The sequence below is a fragment of the Pseudorasbora parva genome, chromosome 10, assembly GCF_024679245.1.
Source record: "Pseudorasbora parva isolate DD20220531a chromosome 10, ASM2467924v1, whole genome shotgun sequence".
Classification (NCBI taxonomy): domain Eukaryota; kingdom Metazoa; phylum Chordata; class Actinopteri; order Cypriniformes; family Gobionidae; genus Pseudorasbora; species Pseudorasbora parva.
This window is the reverse complement of record NC_090181.1, coordinates 5,090,037-5,117,670: the sequence shown is the minus strand read 5'-3', so window position 1 is coordinate 5,117,670 and position 27,634 is coordinate 5,090,037. Positions and strand designations below refer to the sequence as shown.

The 27,634-nt window shown below is 40.1% G+C and overlaps 1 protein-coding gene across 3 annotated transcripts; it reads right to left on the bottom strand.

Annotated features, from left to right (window-relative positions):
- Positions 1-526: 526 nt before the first annotated feature.
- Positions 527-25,854, bottom strand: LOC137090929 (NLR family CARD domain-containing protein 3-like). 3 transcript variants are annotated; one of them, XM_067454930.1, is made up of 7 exons: positions 25,697-25,854; positions 25,086-25,250; positions 13,915-15,783; positions 10,017-10,190; positions 5,752-5,913; positions 4,899-4,945; positions 527-3,941 (listed from the first exon to the last, which is right to left on the bottom strand). In XM_067454930.1, the coding sequence occupies exons 2-7, from the start codon at positions 25,232-25,234 to the stop codon at positions 3,385-3,387; spliced, it is 2,958 nt and encodes a 985-aa protein (XP_067311031.1). In that variant the 5' UTR covers positions 25,235-25,250; positions 25,697-25,854; the 3' UTR covers positions 527-3,384. The 3 variants fall into 3 exon arrangements, 2 of the variants coding, with proteins under 2 accessions (XP_067311031.1, XP_067311032.1); XR_010907996.1 differs by lacking the exons at positions 527-3,941; positions 4,899-4,945 and having other exon boundaries at positions 5,776-5,913; positions 10,017-10,162; XM_067454931.1 differs by lacking the exons at positions 527-3,941; positions 4,899-4,945; positions 5,752-5,913; positions 10,017-10,190 and having other exon boundaries at positions 13,911-15,783.
- Between the last annotated feature and the right edge of the window lie 1,780 nt (positions 25,855-27,634).

Sequence of the window (27,634 nt, the reverse complement as noted above, 5' to 3'; positions counted from 1 at the left end):
ATATATATATATATATATATATATATATATATATATATATATATATATATATATATATATATATATTATTTTTATTTTTTTTAGTTAGAAATAAACTTTCTTCTCTTTTCACTATACTTTAGGTCATGTAGCCTAAGTTAAATAATTGTAACTACAATTCAATAATTGCTAGGGAAAAATAGGCTCCATAGGGTGCCAAATATCTCACATATTTCTTTCATAAAGGAGAGCGCCTCTCAACCCAGAATGTCTTTAGTGATGTGCTGGTACAAAAATAATAAATAATTAGGACTGTCCCCGAATTTAGTTTTCTATTCTACTAGTAGTTCTTAATTTAAGTCATTAGTCGACTAATCACACATTTACTATATTCATTTAATAAGTTCAATATAGCCTACTAAAGAATTAGACTTAATTGTAATGTCCCATAAGAGTCTAGGTATATAGGCGGACAACAAAAAATAAATGTTTCAAAGAGTTGGTCTGAGTTCTGCCACAGGATCACAAACAAACAAATTACTCTCAAGATTTTTTTTATTTACAGCTCATGAAACAAAAATACAATTAAGGAAACAACTTAAAAATGGAGGCAATGGCTTTAGGAAGGGATAAGGCCAAAATAACAAAAAAGTGGTCTGCCTGGGGTTTAATACCTAAACTATCAAATAAAGAAAAATGAATAACAATTGTAATCTAACTCCCTTCCTGGCCACAACGAGAAAACACCACCTCCCTACAGCTTCCAAATAAACAAACAAATAACTAGTAAGCTTGATATTGACAGCAGCAAAAGTAAAAGTATAGAAAGGACTGATAAAAGTAAATGGTAATATCAACCTCTGCACTTAAACTAATAAATGTGTGTAAAAGTTCAACAATCAATACAAAAATAAAACAATACCAAAAAGCAATGAAGTCCCTTTCTCATTCAAAAACAAGAATGTAAACTGCAGCAACAGGCTGAGCAGGACAAAGACAGCACTTTGGGAAAAGTTTCTCAAACATGGTCAGTTTCTTCTCTTTATGCTACCTAACTCTAGCCTGACAAGCCAGACCCACATCAAGATGTTTGGTCTGGAAACTCACCATTGACAGCTCAATCCGAGGGGCGGAATAAACGGTTGCCTTTCAAACTCCCTCTGCACGGCGTGCACGCAACTGGATAGCGCTACAACCAACCAGAGCAACGAAGGTGAAGCGGAGCTAGTTGAAAGATTAAACTTTCTATCCGGTCGGCAAAACTCCAACCATAACCTTCTTAAGAATGACTTCAGTGCCGTTCTTTGTTCTTTTCTCCGAGAAAAGCTCAACTCCAAGTCTTCCAGAGTCGCGGTCAAAGCTGATTCGAAAGACCGCCGTTCGCCAGTTTCTGTGTTTACTAGAAGCAAGCAAGCGCAACTCGGCCGTCATTATGTTAAGCCCCGCCCACCGACTCTATACATGATGGGATTGGCCTGACCAGAGTTTGGTTTTTACAGCTCAGAAGGGTATTGAGAGTTGCTAGATGACACTGGCGGCAAATTAGATTTGCTGCCTCTAGGGTGCGTCTAGATTTCTAGACTAACCTAACTCTTGACTGGTAAGCAGGGGAGGCTGTGGGCCAGATGGATTAAGTAGAAGCCAAACAGGAAACAGAGGGAAACAGAAAAAGCTCACAAAAACGCAAAGAGAACACAGCTCTTTTGAAGACCCATAACACTAAAGAATACATCTTTGGACATAAAATGTTACACAATTTGTTAAAAATCCATAGATTTAGTACAGGAAAACATTGCAATTGGATTGTCTTCTGGGTCAAAACTGACCAAATGCAATAGAAGGGTTAATCTTATTTTTATTATTATTTACATTGTTTTACTCTAAACTTTTCCACGGATCCCCCAGCACTCCCTTCTGTCCCCCCGGTGGTCTGCGGACTCCAGTTTAAAACCCTTACTTTAGTTTTTGACCCAAACAATGTACTCTAAACCAAAACCACCTGTTCTTAGATCATAACTTAATACTTCATATAGATTTAAATATATATTCAGGTTAAGAAAAATAGAAATACACACATATATCTTTTAACAAAACATTGTTATGTCCTGACAGAAGACAAACAATTTCCACAGTTGTGTGCCTACTTTGTTTCATCTCAACATCAGATTTTTATAAATTAATTTTTGTAAAGTCCTTTAATATCAAATTCATTTCTAGATTGGTCTAGTTTGTGGGTATGCAAGGTCGGTCCTGGAGAGCCAATGTCCTGCAGAGTTTAGCTCAACCCTGAAACTAACCTGCCTGTAGCATTATGCCAAGTTCATACTGCACAATTTTTTTTTAAACTCGTCAGATCACTGTTCTTTTCACACCGCATGACTATATGGGTAGCAATCAATCGCTGCCATTTGCACATTGCACAATGGATCGGCATCAGGGTTTTTTAAAAGGTTTCGTGACTTTAAAATAGGAAGAATCGCTGACATCTCTGGCTCATCGGCAAACTACGTTTGAACACCAAAGATAATGCATGCGTGACCAGAGTTGTCGTGTGAGACTGGAATTTAAAAACATGCAAAGAGAGTTGGAGATGAATAAATAATTGTGCAATGTGCTGGTGTTGTGGCTGGTCTAGCAAATATTTATGCTTTGTTTATGTTTGATATAATTGCGAAGATTATGTGTAATATGATTTTCTGATCTATAACTCCTCCCCGTTGCCCTGTATCTTGTATCCTGTATCCTCTCTCATTGGCTGTAAGTCATCAGCAATGTAATTTTCATTCAGAACACAGATTTAGCATGCCAAATATCTCAGACGTCGGAGACTCGTCCGTGATTGTCTCTGATTGCTTTTGATATTTCACACTTCATGATTGTCACTGATGAAAACAAGCAGAGATTTAGCTCTTATTTCGGGCATTTGTTTGGAATTTCACAAAACCTGTCAGCGATTGAAAATCGAGGCTAAAATTTTGCAGTATGCACTTGGCATTAGTAATCCTGAATCATTGATTCGCTTATTCAGTTGTGTTTGATTAGGGTGGGAGCTAAACTCTGCAGTAGTATATAGTTCTTAACATGAAGTGTGTTTAGAAGATGAACTCTGACCTGACCCTCAGTTACCATAGTAAATAAGCAAGTGGTTGACAATAACTATTTTCTTTGAGCGAGAAACTAAACCTTCTTCCAGGTGGCACTCTTATATCAGAAACACAAAACTCCTGTTGAGCCGCATTCAAATGTCTTTATAGAAACACAATAGAAGTCTTTGGTGTGTCTCATTTAGACAGCAGTCAACGTGTGTGTTTCTATATACACACTGAAATTAAGAAAAAGAGTTTACAGCTGTGTAAGTTAAAGAGAGAGATAATGTAATTGGGTTTCTTTCACACAACTGTGTTTTCAGTTGTTTCTCACAGGACGCTGTGTAATCTCACACAGAGATACTGAACCACCTAAATAAACCCCAATTCCAGCATAGAGGGGTTCAGTGAATGTGCTGTTGAAAGTGTGTAAGTGTGTGAGTGTGTTTGTGTCAGAGACGCCATAGAAGGACAGAGTACCGGCCATCCAGTCCAGATACACTCCAACTCTCTTAGAGTCACATGAAGGGGCAGATTTGACTGAGCTCTTATTATTGTGTCTGACAGTGAAACTGTTATTAAAACAGTTCAGACGCCAGGACTTTTCATTGGATCCAAACACACTGTCATCACTCAATCCTCTCCTGGGGATTCCTTTATAAGCCATTGATATATCAGCCCATCCGCTCCATTCAGCCTCCCAGTAACAGCGTCCAGTCAGAGTCTCTCTACACAGAACCTGATGCCATTTATGAAATCTCTCTGGGTGATCAGGATATGGCTGGTCCTCATTGACATGCGTCACCTTTCTGTTCCTCTCAGATAAAGCGAGACTTGTATTTACTGTGTTTAAATCCAGTGTGAGATCACATGCATCTGAACACAAAAAAAAGGATTATAACATTTATAACACAACTAAACAACAATTAAGACTAAGGGTGCTGAACTAAGGGTTCACACTTGTAGTTCGGTTAGTTTGGTTCGTTTGGTCCGGACCAAAAAACAAAAACAAAACATATAGTCCTGGTCCGCTTAACATTCACACTGGCATTCTTAACAGCGAACCTAAAGTTACCGAACCAAAGACATAGGGAGACGCTCACAACCTGATTGGTCGGCTTATATGACAAAGGAGCTTGCTTACCGAACATTCAAAACAATGCTGTGTGCTGGATTACACACGGTCATTTTATGCGTGTACATATGGCATTATTTTTACCAGCTGAGAACTCATGAAGAGCTCATAAAATGTTCAAAACATTCAAAACAGCTCTAGGATTTCCTCCGCTGTGCAGAAAAGAGACGGGCATCTCTTATGCAAAAGAGACGGCCGTTCTGTCATCTGAACCGGATAATAATGGGCAACACAGGTCCTTTGATGATAAGAACCAGGTAAGCTTTTTGTGCGGTTCTTCTAGCATTTTCGAAACACGGTCGTCTGACCAAATATTGATTAGGCACCTCCTCGTTGCTCCACATTTGCCCTCTAACGTTAACGTTACTCATTTTCGATACACCGATCTTTCCGCGTCGTCAAATCAGATGACTCTGCGTTCCATCTTGTGACATTACGTCCGGTTTTTGGTTCGTTTATATGTCTTTGGTCCGTGTTGTGTTCATATATCAATCGAACCGAACCAGAGTTCGTTTGGAAGCGGACTGAGACCCATCTTTTTAGCGGTCTCGGTCCACTTTTTTGGTGTGCACCAGGGTTCGGATGGCAGCGTTCACATATGTTCAAATGAACCGCACTAAACGAGCAATCGCACCAGGGTTCGTTTTAATCGAACCAAACATGACAAGTGTGAAGTGCTAAGTGTGTTTGTAACCTACATTTCTGTAGTCCTTTTGTAATCCTGAACTTTCCTCCATGATCCACACTATAAAAACAAAATGTTGCAGTCCATTTACATAATAATAAAAAATAAAAGGGGGTATTAAATTAAAAATGGTTCTCTCATCTCACTGTTAATGCTAGTCTAAATTAAGCTCATAAGGTACATGTTAATAATGACTTAGATTTTGGTCTGTTCGTCACAGAATGTCATGGTATATCTTAAGAACACATGGAATAGGTCCAGAAAAAGTGAACGATATCAAACTCAGTTTAATGTCTCTTCTGATAAAGATCCTTTGAGATCCTCTGTTTGTCCTCCATCATTTGATGTAGTTCCTGATTCACAGCCTCTGTCATTAGATAAGATCCTCGAACCTTAAGCTATAGACTCACCTTTACATTCACTGATCATTTGTGTCTATATCCATTTGCTTGTGTAAGTGTTTTGATCAATGACTCATCTACGAACTGCAGAAATCTCTTGCTGTTCAGCTGACCTGCTATATTCAGTATCATAAGACTACTTTTTTTTCTTATTTAAACTTTAAACTCTGTGTCTGTATCTAGGATCTGTTTTTGCTTCATGTCAAAATTGAGAATTTACTTTCTAGATGAGCAACAAGCTTTGAATTGTTGTTTTGGGATCAGAGGCTTGAGTCTATTTCTCAGATGTTGCCATTATGAGTCACAAGCAGCTGTTGATCTGAATGAAGTTCAAGACACATCCTTTTTTCCTGTACAGTATGTGTTCTATATGCAGAGATCAATGTGCATATGAGTTTTCAATGACTTTATAGCAAACACATGTACAAACACAAATGACAGGATGATTGTTAGTGTTGAACATACTTGAGTTTGTCCAGTCTGTAGTTTGGATCAGAGAGCAGCTTGACTAATGATTGTCCTGGGTGATTGTAGCTCAGATCCAGCTCTCTCAGGTGTGAAGGGTTTGACCGCAGAGCTGAAGCCAGATAATAGCAGCCTTTCTCTGTCACCATACAGCCAGATAATCTACAATCAATCAAACACACACACACACACACACACACACACACACACACACACACACACACACACACACACACACACACACACACACACACTGGTCTATGTGGTTTACAGGGACTCTCCATAGGCGTAATGGTTTTTATACTGTACAAACCGTATTTTCTATCCCCTTACACTGACCCTGCTCCTAAACCTACCGATCACAGGAAACATTCTGCATTTTTACTTTCTAAAAAAAAAACATAATTTAGTATGTTTTAAAAGCTATTTGAATTATGAGCTATTCATAATTATTGAATTATGAATTTTGTCCTCATAAACCACATTTATAGTGTAATACCAGTGTAATACCCATGTAGTTATACAAATTTGTGTCCTCATAAACCACATAAACAGGCACGCACACACACACACACACACACACACACACACACACACACACACACACACACACACACACACACACACACACACACACAAATAGTCAAATATATTTTAGCAGTTTTAGTGTCTTGGAAAGTAAAAGGGAAGATTATATAGTTATATAAAGGCTATATAAAGGCAATATAGTTTAATTTTGATATAGGGAAAATGCACTGCAAGTCTTTACACTGCAAAGTTGGAACAGAAGTTACAAGTACATCAGACATGGCATTTGTTTATGTCCATACCGAGCAAACATTGGTCCGATGGCAACGTCGTGTCCCTGGCCAAAAATAGTCGTGGTAGGACGGTATGAATCGGTAAACGTGTAAGACAGAACATTATTAAAAATGCATTCAGATACGTTTGTTCATGTCTAAAGTTCTCTGGAGTTGCATGTATAATTGTTACTTTGACTTTTAGCTCCGTGTGGTTCAATATATACCCTGTTGTGATTCGGTTGTGAGAGGACGTCACCTGGCGACGTCTTTTACACATGCAATTATAGTCCATCCTGACCCTTATGTTATGAAATCCTTGTAAAATATGCAAAAGCTGTAGCCTAGAATCTAGACGCACCCTAGCGGCAGCAAATCTAATCTGCCCGAGAGTGTGGTCTAGCAACTCTCAATACCCTTCTGAGCTGTAATCGCCAAACTCTTGCCGGGCCAATCACATCGTGTATAGAGTCGGCGGGCGGGGCCATAATGACGACGGCCGAGTTGCGTTGCGTGCTTCTAGTAAACACAGAAACTGACGAACGGGGGTCTTTTGAATCAGCTTTGACCGCGACTCTGGAAGACTTGGAGTTAAGTTTTTCTCTGAGAAAAGAACAAAGAACGGCACTGAAGTCATTCTTAAAAAGGGAATATGTGTTTGGAGTTTTGCCGACCGGATACGGCGAATGTTTAATCTATCAACAAGCTCTGCTTCACCTTCGTTGCTCTGGTTGGTTGTAGCGCTATCCTATCGCGTGCAGGTAGGTGCAAGTAGTTTTTAAGAGGTTGTGAATTAGACGTCCACTGACGTCCTCTACACGTCTAGTCTAAGTTGAGAATATAGACGTCCACTGATATCTTTGTCTAGTCAAGCAAGACTAGCAGGAAAAAAATAGGAATTATATTTATGAAATACATGATTTGCATGTAAAATAAATATATTTACTTTATTTTTTAAATTAATTATAATCACAAAGTGCCCATGTGGTTAAGTGATTGTAAAGCCACTGCATTTTAGTCATGCATTCAATCTGCATTCAATCTGTTTTATGCATTTGTTATTATTTTTCTGTAAAACAGATAAATATCCAGTCACCATTAAGGTCTGAGTTAAATGAAGATAGCCAAAACTGTGCTGCCAAGATGTAGTAACAAGAATACATCTTGCGATATTACAAAATTGCGCGATAGGATATTATCTTGTGAGATATGCTCTCCCGGAAGGCCGGAACGTTGATCATGAACAACCACGAGGAGAGGAATTGAGGAGTTGTATCAATATATATTATTAAAAATCTACTGTTGGGTAAGTAGTAAGTACATTTTGTATTATTTGATTAACATGCTTGAGTTTTACTAGTTTGACATGAATGAAATGATGCCCACATCATGTCAACTGAAATGTACTGAGTTTGGCTAAGTTAGCTTTTAGGCAAAAAGTTACTTTGAACGTATACATAGAATACCATAGTATAGGTATGTTAAATGATACAGTCAAAATTATTACTGTAGCTTATTAATGTAGCCTTTATATGATTTAATTTGGGGCAAATGCCAATCAAAAAAAAATCTATTGTTCCTTAATGTAATTTTTATTGGTACCATTTATTTATTTAGGGGACATCTCAGCCCACCTGTCTTTCACTTTCTCACAGTCACACACCTAGTGAAGGGTCTTTCTCAAGGGCAGCACAGTGGTATTGAAGAGGGAGGGGACAGATGCTGATCCCCCTACTGATCTTACACACATTTAAAGCAGAACATCTTTTATACAATAAACTAAAATGTAATGCTTTTATGTGGTGATTGTTTTTATTAGTATATATTTTTACTTTACTTTATTCATTTTTGTCATTTTCCCATGTAGCACTTTGGAGCATTCTTAGCAATCTTCGGAATGAAAAGTGCGTTATAAATAAAATGTATTATTATAAAAAATATTGTTTTTATTATTAATATTATATATGTTGTCCCATTTTTGTTAGCTGTATACCATTACGATATTTTGAGAATAAATGCATGTCATTTAACTTACATTTTCCCTTTTTTTATTTTAAAAATAAATATTCTCTTCCCTCAGATGCTGTGAAGAGGTGGAGCCTGAATGCTTCACACTCTGAGATTGATACAGCAATGGAAAAAAACCAAAAATTTTAATTGTCATCATTGTTATCCCTTTCTATGTTCTGCTGAACACAAATATATTTTGAAACCAGTTTGTAACCAAACAGATCTAACCTCCAATTAACTATCATAATATTTTTGCCTACAATAGTTGTTAATGTGTAGTGAGATCTGTTCGGTTACAAACGTTCTTCCAAATATCTTTGTGTTCAGCAGAACATAGAAAGGTATACAGGTTTTAAACATGACAGAATTTTCATTTTTGGGTGAACTATCCCTTTATATAGGCAGTAACTCCTTACAATAAGGTTGTATCAGTTAACATTAGTTAATGCATTAGTTAACATGAGCAATACATTTGTTACTGTGTATTTGTTAATAGTTGTTAATGTTAGTTAATACAAATAGAGCTGTTCATGTTAGTTCACAGTGCATTTAACTAATCTTAACAAGATTTTAAAAATGCATTAGTAAATGTTGAAATTAACATTAACAAAAATAAATAAATCCTTTATAAGTGCAGTTCATTATTTGTTAAAGTTAACTAATGAACCTTATTGTAAAATGTGACCTTATAGGCTAATAATTCAGTATTTTGAATTCTGTATTTTAGTTTGGCTTACAGATTTTAAACAAAGATGAAAAATAAATAAAGAGGAAAAGTTGTGGCTGTTCAAAAAAAAAATGTTGTGGTAAATCAGAACATGCTGTTTTTTTTTTGTTTTTTTGTTTTTTTGCTTATGTCCACAATGTGTTCTTGTTTGTGATGTACACGTGAGTAAAATGTTGTATGGACGTTCAGGTCTGACTGGACCGATTTTGGACCTTTTTAGAACCTCACGTCATAACTGATTGCCTTTCACGATGTTACACAATGCTGCTCAAATGTGGCATAAAGCATTTACACAATAATTGCATACTTTTATGATATTAGCATAATTTTAAATACAATGTTTACAAATTATGAATAAATTATGAAAAAGCTTTATCATGACAAAACGTTTAAGATTTCTCTAATCCCTCTTTTTACTTACACAGAGCCAAGTGGCATTTGAGTTGTCTTTATAGGACAGAGGTGGTTCAGAGCAAGCATGTTATACTTATTACAGTTTAGGGCCACAAGACTATCACAACAATAATTATCTTTGATTATTGCCCTTGATATTTATTAATGTTCACATTTCATTTAATTGCATAATTATTGCTAGGGAAGATTTAGTAGTTGCTGGGTATTAGTAGGGTCATGTCCTCAGTGTCCCTATTAAATTTGACACTAATGGGACCAGAGCAGAAGGCATATTTAAATTCATAACCACATGAACCATTATCTGTTTTTCTTACCTCAGTATGTTGAGTTGACAGTGAGAACTCCTCAGTCCATTAGAGAGCAGCTTCACTCCTGAATCCTGCAGGTCATTGTGACTCAGGTCCAGCTCTCTCAGTGAGGAGTTTGATGATTGTAGAAATGAAGACAAACTTTCACAGAACTGACCAGAGAGATTACAGTCAGCAAGTCTATAATAGAGGATGAAATATGTTTCAATGAAGAGGAGATGGTGGATTAAAATATGGATGGTGGATTGTTCCCTTTTGATAACGCTCTCAAAATTGCTCATTAGCTGATGATGTGGGGAAATCCCTTTCTTCGAAAAGACTGATACCTTAATTAATCCCACCCCTAGCACCCTCTCTTTTTCTTCCGCCTCCTCTCACAAGCTTAGGGGAAAGAAGTGGAGTCGCGAGGCTGAGCAAACGGGAAACAGCGAGCCAATGTCGACTCAGTTCCTCACTCTCCCCACAGCGTGAGGATTCCCCTCACTCCTCTTTTGATGCGAGGGGCCTGGTTTCATTTGGTTGGTCTGAGGAGAATGACTATGATGATGCCATGTCCCTGGCTATCTCAGATGAAGTGTTCGAACCCTTCGGAGGATTCTGCCACCTTGCTACAGAATAACCCAGGCGATGGCTGGACTCCAAGCTCATCCAAGTTCTCACTAAGGCTACTTGCGTCCCCTCTTCAGATTCTTCCACCCTCCCCTCTGTTGATGGCAGGATCTGCCCTCCACATGATGGCAGTCCCTCAAGTTTTCCAGGTCAAGCTCCTCAGATTAATGGACGAGTCAGTTTAAGGATCTTACAGGCAAAAAGGCACAGGGGAGATAGGGGATTGGTTTTTATCAGTGGATCTTGAGGTTTGTGTTCAAAGAAGTGTCTTACCAGTTGCACCTCTGCCAGTAATTCCACTGTCCAGTATGCCCATTGTTGAGGCCCCTGGATTGGAGCCCCATCCCTAGGCTAGTTTCGCAGGGCCTCTTCTCTGCCTTTTAGGCTGGGATAGTCCTGCACTAATAACACGCCACTCTAAGATTCCCCATAGCGTTAGCTAATGAAGCATTGTTGAGAGACTGTAATTTGAAAGGGAAACTTTTGGTTACTAATGTAACCTCGTTTTTTTTTTTAGATAGACTGGAAGGAGACATTGGGTATGCTTGCCATGTTGTTATGCTTGCACTGTTATCAATCGCTTGACCACTTCCCCAGTCCCCAGTGCGATTGCACAGACGGGATTCAATTAGGCTTCAGTATTTTTGGAGAAAAGGTAAACCACTAAAGAAGATATTTGGAAAAATGTTTGTAACCAACCAGATAAAGCAACCATTCACCACCATAGTAGGAAAGAAATACTATGGTAGTGAATGTTTGCTCTATCTGAGTAATTAATTAACATGAGTAATTAATAACAGAATTAACATTTTTGGATGACGTAAGCCTTTAATTTACTTGGAAATCAGTCAATTCTAACTAAAATAGTTTCATGTTTGAGTCACCAAAGTCCAAGTTGATCTAACTTTTTCCACCATAAACTTGCTGTATTTATAAAATACAAATAATATTAATTGTAATTGGTCTGGTTTTGTGTTGTCTAGGGAACCAGCATTCCAGGATTTTTCGAGAGAGTTGGATCTGCACAACCTTCCCTGCTCTGCATGTGAAACAACAGCTATGCACTGAACTGTACTGTTAGCAACTGGACACAACCTAATCCACAGATACCCTGCAACTGTTTTTCATCTGCCGAATGTTGTGTTGACTCAAGTACTGCTGTTCTGTTGCAAAGTTGAAGGTACTGAACCAATTTCACAGACACAGGAAATATATTCACTGACATGCAGGACTTGAAGTATTACACACCACTTGATAAGTAGCTTTAATATAATTCTGATGACAGAAATGCCTATACTGTGCTTTATTTATTTATTTTAAAAGTTAACGTTCAGTGATGTAAAGGGTCTTGCTTGTTAATAAAAAACTAGTTTGTTAAAACAACTCTTTGCCTCCTTTAATTTTTCAACTTTACAATGAACAGATTGTTACTCAATTATAATCAATATAATACTCAATTCGAGTCAAATTTAACACTCATAAAATGTATACATGACTCCCTCTGTTTGGGAGTTAAAATCACACTTTTTAAAGTGTGAAATATGTACATTACTTACAAGAGTACATTTTAACACTTAGGGAGTTAAAATGTACTCTGTGAGTAGTTGGCTGAAGGCTGAATGTTTTAATGGTTGTAATGTAAATATTGCAATTCATTCACCACAAAAAGTGCAATCGCTTTAAAGCACTGGCAGCTGTTAAAGTAAATAAATATTTGTTTTGATTCTACATTTGTGCCTTATTGATGATAAACGGTATAGAGAACTGTACGGAATTAAACATTTTAGGATGACTGACGTGTCTTTAAATGGTACGGATTGAGTACTTTAATAATACGGAATATTACATTTTAGGTTTGATGTAAATGGTAAAGAAAAAGTCTGGTAAATCTACGGAAATATCTGTTATAGGGTTTACGGAATTGTCTGTACAATACACAAAAATTTACGGAAAATACGGAATTTTCCATTTTAGGTTTGACGGAAGTGTCCGTCAATGGTACAGAAAAACTCAGGTAAATCTACGGAAATATCCGTTTTAAGGTTTACGGAAGTGCCCGTACAATAACGGAAAAGGTGCTGGTAATTAATCCGTTTTTTAACGGAACTTTTTTTTAACAGTGCACTGTAGATGATGATAGCTTCAAACTCTTTGCAATTTTTCTCTGAGAAACTCCTTTCTAATATTGCTCCACTATTTTTCGTCGCAGCATTGGAGGAATTGGTCACTCTCTGCAAATCTTGACTTCTGAGAGGCTCTTTTTATACCCAATCATGTTGCCTATTTACCTAATTAGTTGCAAATTGGTCCTACAGCTGTTCCTCATATGTACATTGAACTTTTACGCCCTCTTATTGCTACCTGGCTTACATCTGTCCCAACTTTTTTGGAATGTGTAGCTCATGAAATCCAAAAATGAGCCAACATTTTGCACGACATTTCAAAATGTCTCACTTTCAACATTTGATACATTATCTATATTCTATTGTGAATAATATATTAGTTTATGAAATTTGTAAATTATTGCATTCCTTTTTTATTCACAATTTGTACAGTGTCCCAACTTTTTTGGAATCGGGTTTGTACATAAAGAACAAAAATCATTAAATTCCTGATTGTTCATCTGTTCATCAGTATGTCCTCTTCAAAGAGGCTTCCTGTGGCCAACCGCATCCAGTTTAAACTGTTTGTTTTAGTCTACAAAGCCAGTCATGGCCCCTGCACCACAATATCTTGCTGAGTTCAACAATATGTTCCTGTCTGGACCCTAAGCATAAGCTGCCCTCGACTATACAAAATGCACCTACTCTGCAGTAATTTAAATCCCAACTTAAAACTCACCTATTTTCTTTGTGAAGTAAATAATTATCTTTCTCGCACTGTCTCTGCCTTCAAGTGATCTCACAACTGTTCATGTAATACTCCATGACTAGTTTCTGTTAATTGTTCCCTTTGATTGTATAACTTATTTGTTGTTGTTGTTGCCTGTCTGGAGTTGTTTGTTGTACACTGGCTTGTTTATTTGTTATAATGAACAGGCTGACTGTCTTTTTATTGTAATTGATTGTACTCTTGCTCTCCAATGTAAAGCGACCTTGGGTTCTTGAAAGGCGCTATAAAAATTAAATACATTATTATTATTATTATTAATATTATTATTATTTAAGAGCATATGATTTCTTTTTAAATTATAGTAATATAGTGTCATGGTTTGATGAAGGGATTACAATATTACCATCTCAACAAAACAAAAAGACATTCAACTTAATTTTCAATCACATAAATGAATACTCACAGAGCTTTTCTGCAGTTCAGCATGGCTGGTATGAGTCTCCTTCTACCCTCATCTGATGTGTTGTATTTCTTCAGATCAAACTCATCCAGCACCTCCTCTGAAATCTGAAGCATGTAGGCAATTGTTGAACAGTGACCAGGAGAGAGTTTATTCACTGAGTGATTCTCTGACTTCACATACTCCTGAATTTCTCTGTACAGAGTCTGATCCTTCATTTCCAGCAGACAGAGGAACAAATTGATGCATCTGTCAGCTGAGAGACGTTCATCTTCCTTGATTGTGTCTTTAATGTAGTTTGGGATTTCTCGGAGGGTCTCTGAGCTGTTCACTGTTTGTGTCAGTAGATCCTGTAAGAGGCTCTGATTGGGCTCCAGTGAGACGCCCAGCAAGAACCGTATGAAAAGATCCAGGTGCCCATTTTTACTCCTGAAAGATTTTTTAACTGCTGCTTTTAGTAGCCCATTCAGAGACTTGTTCTTACTGTACTTCTTATATAATTCATTCAGAAATGACTTCAGTGATTCTGTGTTTTTGACTACATGACAGTAAAAGAGAAAGAAAGCAGCCAGAAACTCCTGAAAGCTCAGATGAATGAAGCAGAAGACTTTTCTCTGATGATTCCCAGATTCCTCCTTAAAGATCTCAGTGCAAATCCCAGAATACACTGAGGCTTCAGTGACGTCTATGCCGCTCTCAATCAGGTCCTCCTCATAGAACATCACATTGCCCTTCATCAGCTGATTGAAAGCCAGTTTAGCAAGTTTCACAATCATGTCTCTGTTGGACTTCAGGAGTTTCTCTGGATCTTTTTCATCATACTTCTGATTCTTCATGTTGATCTGAGTCAGCAGGAAGTGGATGTACATTTCAGTCAGAGTTTGAGGGATTTCTGCACTGGCATCTTGTTTCAGGAGCTTTTGAAGCACAGTGGCTGAGATCCAGCAGAAGACGGGTATGTGACACATGATGTGGAGGCTTCTTGATCTTCTAATGTGTGAGATGATTATGCTGGCTTGATGCTCGTCACTGATTCTCTTCCTGAAATATTCCTCCTTCTGAGGCTCATTGAATCCGTGAATTTCTGTCACACGGTTGATGTATTTTGAGGGGATCTGATTGGCTGCTGCTGGTCTGGAGGTGATCCAGATGAGAGCAGAGGGAAGCAGCTCTCCTCTGATGAGGTTTGACATCAACACACCCACTGATGAAGACTCATTCACATCACAAACTTTCTCATCATCTGTTAACATCCGTGTGATTCTGCTTTCATCCAGACCATCAAAGATGAACACAACTTTACACTCCTCATAAATATTTGAGTCCAGATCTTGAAGTTCAGGATGAAAGTCCAGCAGAAGTCTGTGAAGACTGTACTGCTGATCTTTAATCAAGTTCAGCTCTCGGAATGGAAGCATAAACATGAAATCTACATCCTGATTGGCTTTTCCCTCAGCCCAGTCCAGAATGAACTTCTGCACAGAGACGGTTTTTCCAATTCCAGCGATGCCTTTAGTAAGAACAGTCTTGATGTGGTCTTTCTCCTCATGTCTTGGTGGAATTAAGGGTTTAAAGATGTCATTGCAGTAGATTGGAGTGTCTTGTGTTCTGGCTGTTTTCTCCATCTGTAAAACCTCATGTTTTTCATTCACTCCTTCACTCTCTCCCTCTATGATGTAGAGCTGTGTGTAGATACTGTTCAGGAGAGTTTGATTCTCTTGTAGTTTGATTCCCTCAAATAATCTCTCATACTTGTTCTTCATGCTGGTTTTGTGCTGGTCTTTGACTCTCTGCTTGACGAGGGTCTGACAGTTGGAGTCAGTGCAGGTCAGATGGGGCGTCACTGATCTGATCACATCATCTCTCTTCAAGCTGCAGAAAAAGAGAGATGAAATAAGACTATAAAATGAAGAAATAAAACTGTTAATCTGAAAAGGCATTTTCATTTTCAAAAAAAATTTACAAATGTTTCCAGCCCACCAAACACAAAAATTTTATTTGATCCCGCACAGACAGTGGTTCCCAAACCTGTCCTGGAGGACCCCCAGCACTGCACATTCTGTATGTCTCCCTAATCAGACACACCCACTTCAGGGCTGCGTCTGAAACCTGGAAAATGATGCCTTCGGAGGACACATTTGAAGGCAGGAAGGCATCAAGCAATGTCCGAATCTAATGTTTGCTTCACTTCCAGTCTCCTGAGATACCTTCATCTGATCGAGTTTTGAAGTCAGCATACATGTCAGCATACATGTATCCTTCACTGCCTTTGATATCCCACAATCCTGTGCTTTCCATTCTGTGACAGTTGAGCTGGGGGAAAAAGATGGCGTCCGAAAGTTGCGTTTGCTGGTCAGTTTGTGTGTAAATATATGTTTTTTACAAATATTTTTCACTTCTGATGTAATTTCTAGCGAGAAATGACTAATGTAGTAGTTAAATATGTTTTTAGTTCTCACCAAAGCTCACTCTTTTTTGCTGTTGGATCATTAAACTGTTACACTGCCTTAGAAGTCTGTCCGAAATCGTTTCGTGAGGTGCCATCATTCACAAAACACTGCCTTACAAGCCATTGTCTCATAAGGCAGCAAGGCAATGAGTCAGCTGCCCAGGTTTTCGGACGCAGCCCAGGTTTTGCTTTCTCTACTAATGAGCTGATGAGTTGGATCAGGTGTGTCTGATGAGGGAAACAAAACTGCAAAATGTGCAGTGCTGTGGGTCCTCCAGGACAGGTTTGGGAACCACTGAGTTTAACACACTGCTTTCAGATAAAATGTGTCTGCAGCACCCCTGATATAAACTAAGACTAAAGTGTTTACACCAAATTATTGTTTTAATGTGACTGAAACTGAACTTTTAAAGTATATGTAGACACATTTAATGGGCTTGTTTTACCTGTCAGACTACAACAGTGAACTTAACAGTGAACATAACATTACCGTAACTTAACTTGCATGTCATATTTTCAAAAACATTACTTTATTACTTTATGTCATGTTACCTTATGACCTACTACAGGGCTGTCTGTTCCTAGATATCTATCAGGGTTCAGATTCAACCCAAATCCAATACACCTGTCTGTAATTATCAAGTGCTCTTGAAGATCTTAATTAGCTGTTTCCGTTGTTTTGGATTTAGGGTTGGAGCTGAATCACCAGGAACATGATTAGGCTCTCTGACCTACTAGTTACAGTAATTATTGCTTTATAAACAAATGATGCAACTGAATAAAGTACAGACTCAGCTTCACACTGTCTCAATTCAGGGACTGCATCCTCCGGAGGTGGCATTTAAAGGATGCATATGTCATTAAGTGGGTCTCATCTAAGAAAAGTAAGTGTTAGATTGCAAGGTAATAAAGAAATTACAGAATTTACACCTCACATCGAATAACAGTAAATTGTATTATAATTCGTTTTCTTAAAAGAGACATATGCAACCTTTAAATGCAACCTACTGTGGATACAGCCTTGGTCCATGGATGTGTCACTCTTCATCTGGCTGGCTTCTGGAGATGCTGCTTTGCATGTCTGAACAAAAAAACCCTACTTTTGCTCATATGTGCTATTAAAACACACAAAACAAAAAAATTAGAACACTGTTGTCAGCAGGTGTGTTTGCTGCTGATTAATGCAAATTAAACTTTATAATTTATGAGCATATCTTTTACCAGCTAGTCTTTTTAGTCTTTTACCAGTTTGCATTTGTGTGCATCTTCTCCAGTGGGCTTGCATTCAGCTCAGCAGTTGGATACACAGAACATTATACATTTAGGACAGTGTTGAAAAGAGAAATCCACCCCCACCAGGGTAAAAAAAAAACACACACACACACACTTATCCAGTAGATTTAGATTTATAACATGATTCAAAGGGGTTTCATTTGCATTAATGTTCCTGGTCACAGTCATCCATGATTTAAAGGGATCATGTTCCTTAAGGTTCACTTTTCTTTCTTTTTTTGCATTATATATATATATATATATATATATATATATATATATATATATATATATATATATATATATATATATATATATATACGATAAAAAAATATATATACGAACAATAACACAGAATTATACCAAAATGCTCTTTTGTCCAGAATCTTAATAACAGTCTTAAATTAGTGAAAATAGGTTTTAAAATTGGCCCACAGAAGCCCAATAAACCGTCTGTCAATAATGTTTAAAGAACAGAGGTAACAAAGAAAATGTAAGCTTTAATAAAGATTTATTCTAGATTCTTGAAATTTTTTATTTTTTAAAGCCTAATAAATGATGAAATTCATATAGCTTTCAATTATACTGTAATGTTAAATGTCTACAATTAATGTAAAAAAAAAAAAATCTATTTTAGAGACGTAAAAATCTATTTAGAGACGTAAATATCAGTATTAGTATCAGTGATACTGGTAGCCTAGAAATCTAGACGCACCCTAGCGGCAGCAAATTTAATCTGCCCGCAAGTGTCGTCTAGCAACTTTCAATACCCTTCTGAGCTGTAATCGCCAAACTCTTGCCGGGCCAATCACATCGTGTATAGAGTCGGTGGGCGGGGCCATAATGACGACGGCCAAGTTGCGTTTGAGTGCTTCTAGTAAACACAGAAACTGGCGAACGGCGGTCTTTCGAATCAGCTTTGACCGCGACTCTGGAAGACTTGGAGTTAAGCTTTTCTCTGAGAAAAGAACAAAAAAACGGCACTGAAGTCATTCTTAAAAAGGGAAGATGTGTTCAGAGTTTTGCCGACCGGATACGGCAAATGTTTAATCTATCAACGAGCTCTGCTTCACCTTCGTTGCTCTGGTTGGTTTTAGCGCTATCCTATTGCGTGCAGTGGGAGTTTGAAAGACAACCGTTTATACCGCCCCTCGGATTGAGCTGTCAATGGTGAGTTTCCAGATCAAACATCTTGATGTGGGTCTGCCTTGTCAGGCTATGATACTGGCCTTCATTCATAAAAAATATGCCATCACAACAAATATTTAAAATATACTTGTCACGGTTCATGGATTCCCTGTCTCACTCTTGGGTGCGTGTTGAATGTAGGTGAGGGCGGAGCCTGGGATTGGCTCATCACGCACCTGTGGCTGATCACCTGCACCAGCTGCAACTCATCACCTTCACCCTATTTAGTCTCTCTGTTTCTCTCTTGTCTTTGTCAGAGCGTTGTTGGATGTTTCCCCTTGTGTCTCCGTGTTGGTTGTCGTTTCCCCCTTCCGTGAAACGCTGGATCCCTTCCCGGAATACCTGTACCGACCTCCCGAGTCACAGCTGCTCACAGCCTGCCCGTGTCGCCAAACAGAGCCTCTCTCACTGCTCCGTCTTATCCGGACTTCTTCAGTGTTCTGAGTTTTGACTTCTGTGACACTATCTGTCAATAAACTGAGTTACTTGCAATTGAATCCTGCCTCTGTGAATCCGTTACAGAACGCTCTGACCAACCATGGATTCAGCAAGTATCAACGCCCTACTGACCAGCAGCAACGAGAGACTGGACCAGCAGGAGGCGAACTTAACTGCCACAGGACAGGCAGTACACACCTTGGTGGCACGGGTGGCCGAGCTGACCCAACAGATGCAACAACTCGTCGGTCCCACTGTGCCCGACCCACCGCCGATTCCCCACACACCATCTACATCGCGGCAACCGGAACCACGTCTGCCTACCCCTGAGAGTTATGCCGGTGAGAGCAATTATTGCAGAGCCTTCCTTACCAAGTGTTCCTTGTTTTTCGCTCTTCAACCGCAGACTTTCAACACGGAAAGATCCAAGGTGGCATTCGTCCTCACCCTGCTCTCCGGACGAGCCGCACTTTGGGGAACGGCGGTGTGGGAGAATCAACATCCTTGCTGCTCCTCATTCCAGACGCTGGCGGCAGAGATGAGAAGGGTGTTTGACCGAGCGGTGACCGGAAGAGAAGCGGCACGTCAACTCGCAGAGCTCCGCCAAGGTAACCGCTCGGTCTCGGACTATTCCATCGAGTTCCGCACCCTGGCCGCCGAGTGCAAGTGGAACGAGGAGGCACAGTGGGACATGTTCCTGCATGGGCTGGCTGACCGCATCCAGAAGGATGCTGACCGCATCCTTCACCATCGACCTTCCGGAGAAGATTGACGGTCTCATTGACCTTGCGTTGAGGATGGACGCTCGTCTGAGTCGGCTGAGGTCCAGGATGGAGCCTCAGCATGGGAGTGTCGAATGCCCTCAGGCCAGCGCTACGGATGCGGTCAGCTACACCTTCGACCCGGAGCCCATGCAGGTGGGTCGAGCTCGGCTCTCCCGGGAGGAGAAGGCGAGACGGAGATCCCGTGGTCTTTGCCTGTACTGCGGCGGGAACGGACACCTGCTAGACTCCTGCCCGGTAAAAGACCACGCCCGGCGGTAAAAGGAAGGCTACTGTCGGGCGGGATCTCCGTGGAAAAGACCTCATCCTCCACTCTCCTCCCGGTGAGATTGCTGTGGGCAGCTCAGGATTATTCCAGCCTCGCCCTCCTCGACTCGGGAGCGGAAGGTAACTTCATTGACTCTGCCCTTGCTCATAAACTCAACATACCCACCATTGCACTCAAAAACACCATTTCTGTCAACGCACTCAACGGACAAGTTCTCCCTGACATTTCATTCACCACTGAACCACTTACACTGATCACTTCCGGCAACCACACTGAACGCATTTCATTTTTCATCCTGGACTCCCCTTAGGCTCCCGTTGTCCTCGGTCACCCTTGGCTGGAGTTACACAATCCAAGGGTTGACTGGGGACAAAACTCTGTGTCTGCGTGGAGTGATAAATGTTATGAGTCTTGTTTGGTGTCTGCTTGTTCGTCTGTTTCTCGTTCTGTTTTTCAGAGTGAGACGGTGAATCTGTCTAACGTGCCTCCGGAGTACCTCGACCTGAAGGAAGTGTTCAGTAAGTCCCGAGCTGCTTCTCTTCCTCCGCATCGTCCCTATGACTGTGCTATAGATTTACTCCCAGGTAAGTCTCCGCCTAAGGGCAAACTTACTCTCTTTCTATTCCAGAGAGGGAGGCCATGGAGAAATATATTTCTGATTCTCTAGCCTCCAAATTCATCCGCCCTTCCTCTTCTCCAGCGGGGGCGGGGTTCTTCTTCGTGGGGAAGAAGGATGGTTCTCTGAGACCTTGCATTGATTACCGAGGGCTGAATAACATCACGGTAAAGAATACCTATCCTTTGCCGTTGATGTCTTCAGCTTTCGAGAGGTTACAGGGAGCATCCGTCTTCACGAAGTTGGACTTACGTAACGCTTATCATTTGGTTCGCATCAGGGAGGGGGATGAATGGAAAACCGCATTTAACACCCCCAGGGGGCATTTTGAATATTTGGTCATGCCTTTCGGCCTTTCCAACTCCCCAGCGGTTTTCCAGGCACTCGTCAATGATGTGTTGAGAGACATGGTCGACCAATTCATATATGTCTACCTGGATGACATTTTGATTTTTTCTTCGTCTCTCCAGGAACATGTTTGACACGTCAGACGAGTGCTTCAGAGGTTGCTAGAGAATGGGCTTTTTGTCAAGGCGGAGAAATGCGCTTTTCATGCACAGTCTGTTCCTTTTTTAGGGTACATCGTGTCATCGGAGGGAATGCGCATGGATCCCGACAAGGTTAAGGCTGTGATGGATTGGCCAAGTCCAGATTCCCGTAAGGCCCTACAGAGGTTTCTGGGGTTCGCCAATTTCTATCGGCGTTTTATTCGCAATTTCAGCCAACTAGCCGCACCTCTGACTGCCTTGACCTCTCCCCGAACGACGTTCAGGTGGTCCGATACAGCCGAGGCTGTATTCGCCAAACTCAAAAGCCGCTTTGTTTCGGCTCCCATCTTAGTCGCCCCTGATTCCACACGTCAGTTCGTGGTAGAGGTCGACGCGTCAGAGGTGGGGGTAGGAGCGGTTCTTTCACAGCGCTCTCCCTCAGATGACAAGATGCACCCGTGCGCGTTTTTCTCCCATCGTCTTTCTCTTGCCGAACGCAATTATGACATTGGTAACAGAGAGTTGTTGGCCGTCAAGTTAGCGTTGGAGGAGTGGCGTCATTGGCTTGAAGGGTCGGGGGTACCTTTTATTGTATAGACGGATCATAAGAACCTTGAATATATTAGATCTGCTAAAAGACTCAACTCCAGGCAGGCTCGGTGGGCACTTTTTTTCGGACGTTTTGACTTTGTTCTCTCGTACCGCCCCGGGTCTAAAAACATCAAACCCGACTCTTTATCTCGTATTTTTGATGCTTCCGAACGCCCGGTTACTCCCGAGTGTATTTTGCCAGAGAAGATAGTTATCTCTACACTCACATGGGAGATCGAATCGAAGGTCAAAGTGGCCTTAGAAGGGGTAACGCCCCCGCCCGGCGGCCCACCGAGTTGTTTGTTCGTTCCGGAGGGGTTAAGATCCGAGGTCCTCAAATGGGGTCACTGCTCCAACATTGCTTGTCATCCAGGGGTAAACCGCACTTGCAGTTTAATAAAGCAACGATTTTGGTGGCCACTTATGGCTCGCGACATTCGCAGTTTTGTTTTGGCTTGCTCGGTCTGTGCGGTTGGTAAGACATCTAACCAACCTCCCCATGGGTTACTTCAGCCGTTGTCTGTTCCTTCGAGACCCTGGTCCCACATCGCTCTAGATTTTGTTACCGCCCTCCCACCCTCCCAGGGCAAGACGGTCGTTTTGACCGTCGTGGACCGATTCTCGAAGGCAGCACATTTCATTCCCTTGCCCAAATTACCCTCAGCCAAGGAGACAGCGGTATCTGTAGTAGACCACGTCTTTCGGTTACATGGCCTCCCGATGGACGTGGTCTCTGACAGAGGTTCCCAATTTGTGTCCAAATTTTGGCAGGAGTTTTGTAAATTACTAGGAGCCACGGTTAGTCTGTCTTCGGGTTATCACCCCCAAAGCAACGGTCAGACCGAGAGAGCCAATCAGGATCTGGAAAGAGTGTTGCGATGTTTGGTATCCAAGAATCCTTCATCCTGGAGCCAGCAACTCTCTATGGTTGAGTACGCTCATAACTCCTTACCAGTGTCATCTACGGGCCTTTCGCCATTTGAGTGTAGTGTAGGTTACCAGCCACCTATTTTTCCTAGTCTGGATTCCGAGGTCGCGGTCCCCTCTGTTCACGCCTTTATCCAGAGGTGTCATCGCACATGGACCAGAGCCCGTGAGACTCTGCTCCAGGTGGGAGCGCGCACCAAGGCTAAAGCCGATCGCCACCGGTCTAAGCCTCCCGTTTACGTCGTCGGTCAAAAAGTGTGGCTTTCTACCAAGAACATTCCTCTCCGCTCCGTATCTAATAAACTTGCTCCCAAATTTATCGGCCCGTTCACTGTCACCAAGATCATTAGTCCGGTGACAGTCCGCCTCAAACTCCCTCCGGCGTACAGGAGGATTCATCCCGCCTTCCATGTATCCAAAATCAAACCTGTTTTTCACTCCCACCTTAATCCGCCAGTCCCGGTTCCCCCACCGCCGCGACTCGTAGATGGGGAACCAACTTATTCGGTTAATCGCATTCTGGATTCTAGACGGAGGGGATGCGGTTTCCAGTACTTGGTGGACTGGGAAGGTTACGGTCCGGAGGAGAGAAGTTGGGTTCCTGCTAGGGACATTCTGGATCACTCCCTTATTGATGATTACAATCAACAGGTAAGGTCGGCTGGGAGCGTCAGGGGACGCTCCTAGGGGGAGGGGTACTGTCACGGTTCATGGATTCCCTGTCTCACTCTTGGGTGCGTGTTGAATGTAGGTGAGGGCGGAGCCTGGGATTGGCTCATCACGCACCTGTGGCTGATCACCTGCACCAGCTGCAACTCATCACCTTCACCCTATTTAGTCTCTCTGTTTCTCTCTTGTCTTTGTCAGAGCGTTGTTGGATGTTTCCCCTTGTGTCTCCGTGTTGGTTGTCGTTTCCCCCTTCCGTGAAACGCTGGATCCCTTCCCGGAATACCTGTACCGACCTCCCGAGTCACAGCTGCTCACAGCCTGCCCGTGTCGCCAAACAGAGCCTCTCTCACTGCTACGTCTTATCCGGACTTCTTCAGTGTTCTGAGTTTTGACTTCTGTGACACTATCTGTCAATAAACTGAGTTACTTGCAATTGAATCCTGCCTCTGTGAATCCGTTACAATACTGTCTTCAAGTTGTTTGTACATTAATTTGTTTCTACACAACTGTGAAATGATTACAATATAAAAATACTGATAATCGTGACTAATTACAGAATAAATGTGTGATTAATTTGTCATATCATATTATATATATATATATATATATATATATATATATGCAGAAAAAAAATTGTTAACCTTCATTCAGACTTCATTCCAATGCTAGAATCCTCTGAAGTCTATAGAGAGGCGCAAATTAGCTTTTTTAACGGGAGTGTCAAAGCGAACGCTCTTTCACTCTTCAATTTTTCCTGTTTTCGACATTTTCAAGTGCATGGATTATGGCAGAAACTGAACACGCATCTAGGGCTGCAACATTACACAGAAACTCCAAACATGCCTGACAGAGGTAACATAATTTATCATGTTCCACTAAATCCCTGGACAAATGGGATCAAGCAATCACTATAGCTGAATAAAAAGAAGATAAACTTTTATCAACAAATATCAAGCCTTTCTCGATGTTTATAGAAAACTATTAAATTATATATTGTCTGCCTCTTTCAATGATGAGAAGCCACATCAGCTCACAAAAGGAAGCTGTTTAAAACACTCGATTGATGTTATGAAGTGAGTTTGAAGTAAAAACGTTATGAAATGTTGTCTTTTGTTGGACAACTAAATTTCACTTACCAAAACAAGTTTAGGAAGAGTTTGATGCTTTTTTAAATAAGCTTTATTAAGCTTTATTAAATAAATGCTTTGTTTAAAATAAGCAGGACATTTTATGCTATGAAACATTTTATTCTTATGCTTTATGCAAGATGTCAAAAGATCAAGGCAAATTTTATTTCTTTATGTCATGACTTCCTACTATAACAGCCTATTGCAAAATGGATGACGAAAAACACATGAAATCTGATCAGACACATATCTGATAATGTCTATATAAAAAACCTGAAATGGCGTGCACCAATGTTTTTTTTATTTACGGAACTAAATCTTAATGTCTCCTTGAAAGTTTGAAATCACATGATACTCACTCAGGGTCAGAGGTCACTGCTCCATCACTGAATTTAAGTGGAGGGTCCATTGATGCGTCACTCTTCATAGACACACAGCTGGGTTCTGGAGATGCTGCTTTACGTGTCTGAACAGGAACACCCTCTTTTCCCTGCTTATAGAGACTCATTTTACAGGACGTACAACTGAAAAACACAAATTACAACAAATGATATCTTTAGACATTTAATAAAAATATAAGTGTATTTGGGTATGCTTTATCAGTTTCAGTATGACCGTTAACACTTGCTAGGTACACTAATACACACATAATATTGAAATAGTTAACAGAAAGTCTCCTTTACTGAATGGAAGGACAACAAACAAATATGCGTTTGTCAGTCCAACTAACAATGGTTTAAGAAACTGCGAATACAGGAAACATTATAACACAATATAACATTTTTACAGGATAGTTTAGTTTGTTATATTTCTGTGTTTTGTCAGCAGGTATGGAATGCATCAAGAAAAAGAAAAACTAACTAAAGAATTCAAAATAACCAACATTACTGTAGATTATAGCATATATTTATACATGCAAATGTTGAATGATGCATGAGAATGATCCAGAAATGTGTTTACTCAAACCTACCTCTGTCTCAACAGTGAAGAACCTCAAACACAATCTTCATTCAGTTCATAAAACCATTCTGTCTCCAAATAACAGCATTAAACTGCTCTGTTCTCAAACTGAACCAAATTATTCACAAACAGCTTTTCTCTACTGATGTTGTTCGTGTTCTTTCTGCACAAAATGGAGTCTGTTGAAACACTTTCACTTTCGACAGTGCCATGTGACCATTGAGAGACGAAAACAAATGTTGGCTGCGGTGTAAAACACTTGCACTTTTGAAGCAGTTCTCTGTCCACATAACAGAACTGTGAGATAATATAAAAAGTCATGTCATGCTTCAAGATTTTTTTCTCCAAATTTTAATGACTTGTAATATGACATTTGAAGGAAATAAAAGCTTTAAAATACACAACTTTAAAGACACTGCATGTAGCCTAAAAATAATAGGGATAACAAAGTAGAAGTAAATCAGACCCACTTTATATTAGGTGGCCCTAACTACTACTATATACTAACATTCAAATTCATTTAAACTAACTTTACCCTTAAACTTACCATCCCAACACACCTGTCCCTAACTTTACCCGCATCCCACCTCAATATCAGCAAAAAGTGTTTTACAATACAATATGAAATTCAATACTTATTTTTGATGTAAGTACATAGTAGTTAAGGCCACCTAATATAAGGTGGGACCAGAAAACCGTTTTTTATATTATCTCACAGTTCAAAGGTGCAGTACAAGTGCCTTCTCTTAACTACTAACATTTTAATTAATAATTTGATACAATACACGTATTGTGTACATACATGTTTTTAAATTGTACTTACATTTTAAAAATACAGAAATTAATTACAGACCTAATTATATGCTGGTAGTTACATTTGTAAGTACATAGTTGGCACTTGCCTCACCCATAACCCTACCCTTAAACTTACCCACACCACCACACCTGTCCCTAACTCTACCTCAATATAAGCAAAGGTGCTGTGCAATACAATTTGAACACAGTAAGTACATTGTACTTATTTTTTTTTGTAAGTAAATAGTACCTAAGGCCACCCAATATAAAGAGGGGTCCAATTGTTTTATTCACAATACAATATATATGACTTATCAAATGTTTAAACTGAGAAAATTTATCATTTTAAGGGAAAAATCATTTGATTTAAAATGTCATGCTATCAACACGAAAGAGTTGGGACAAGGCCATGCTTACCACTGTGTGGCATCCCCTCTTCTTTTTATAACAGTCTGCAAATGTCTGGGGACCTAGGAGACAAGATGCTCAAGTTTAGGAATAATTGATAATTAAGGCTCCTAGTTGCTCAAATATCTTAGGCAACTAAAATGTCTTCTTTGTCGCATCTTCCTCTTTATGATGCGCCAAATGTTTTCTATGGGTAAAAGATTTGGACTGCAGGCTGGCCATTTCAGTACCCGGATCCTTCTTCTACACAGCCATGATGTTGTAATTGATGCAGCATGTGGTCTGGCATTGTCATGTTGGAAAATGCAAGGTCTTCTCTAAAAGAGACGATGGGAGCATATGTTGTTCTGGAACTTAGATTTACCTTTCAGCATTGATGGTGCTTTTCCAGATGTGTTAGCTACCCATGCTACACACACTCATGTAACCCCATTCCATCAGAGATGGAAGCATCTGAATTGAGCTCAACAACTTGGGTTGTTCTTGTCCTCTTTAGTCTGGATGAGAGGGCGTCCCAGTTTCTAAAAAGAACTTCAAATTTTGATTTGTCTAACCACAGAACAGTTTTTCACTTTGCCACGGTCTATTTTAAATGAGCCTTGGCCCAGAGAAAACACCTGCGGTTCTGAATCATGTTTAGATATGGCTTCTTTTTTGACCTAAAGAGTTGTAGCCGGCAACCGCAAATTATGGTGGTTTGTGTTCACCAATAATGTTTTCTGGAAGTATTCCTGAGCTCATGTTG

What these genes read in the sequence shown, in the direction of transcription:
- LOC137090929 (XM_067454930.1), bottom strand. Translation starts at nt 25,234, where the DNA reads ATGAGTCTCTATAAGCAGGGAAAAGAGGGTGTTCCTGTTCAGACACGT. An exon ending in CTGAACTGCAGAAAAGCTCT is followed by an intron (nt 10,191 to 13,914) that starts GTGAGTATTCAT and finishes CCTCTATTATAG; the next exon opens with ACTTGCTGACTGTAATCTCT. An exon ending in TACAAAAGGACTACAGAAAT is followed by an intron (nt 3,942 to 4,898) that starts GTAGGTTACAAA and finishes TTTTGTGTTCAG; the next exon opens with ATGCATGTGATCTCACACTG.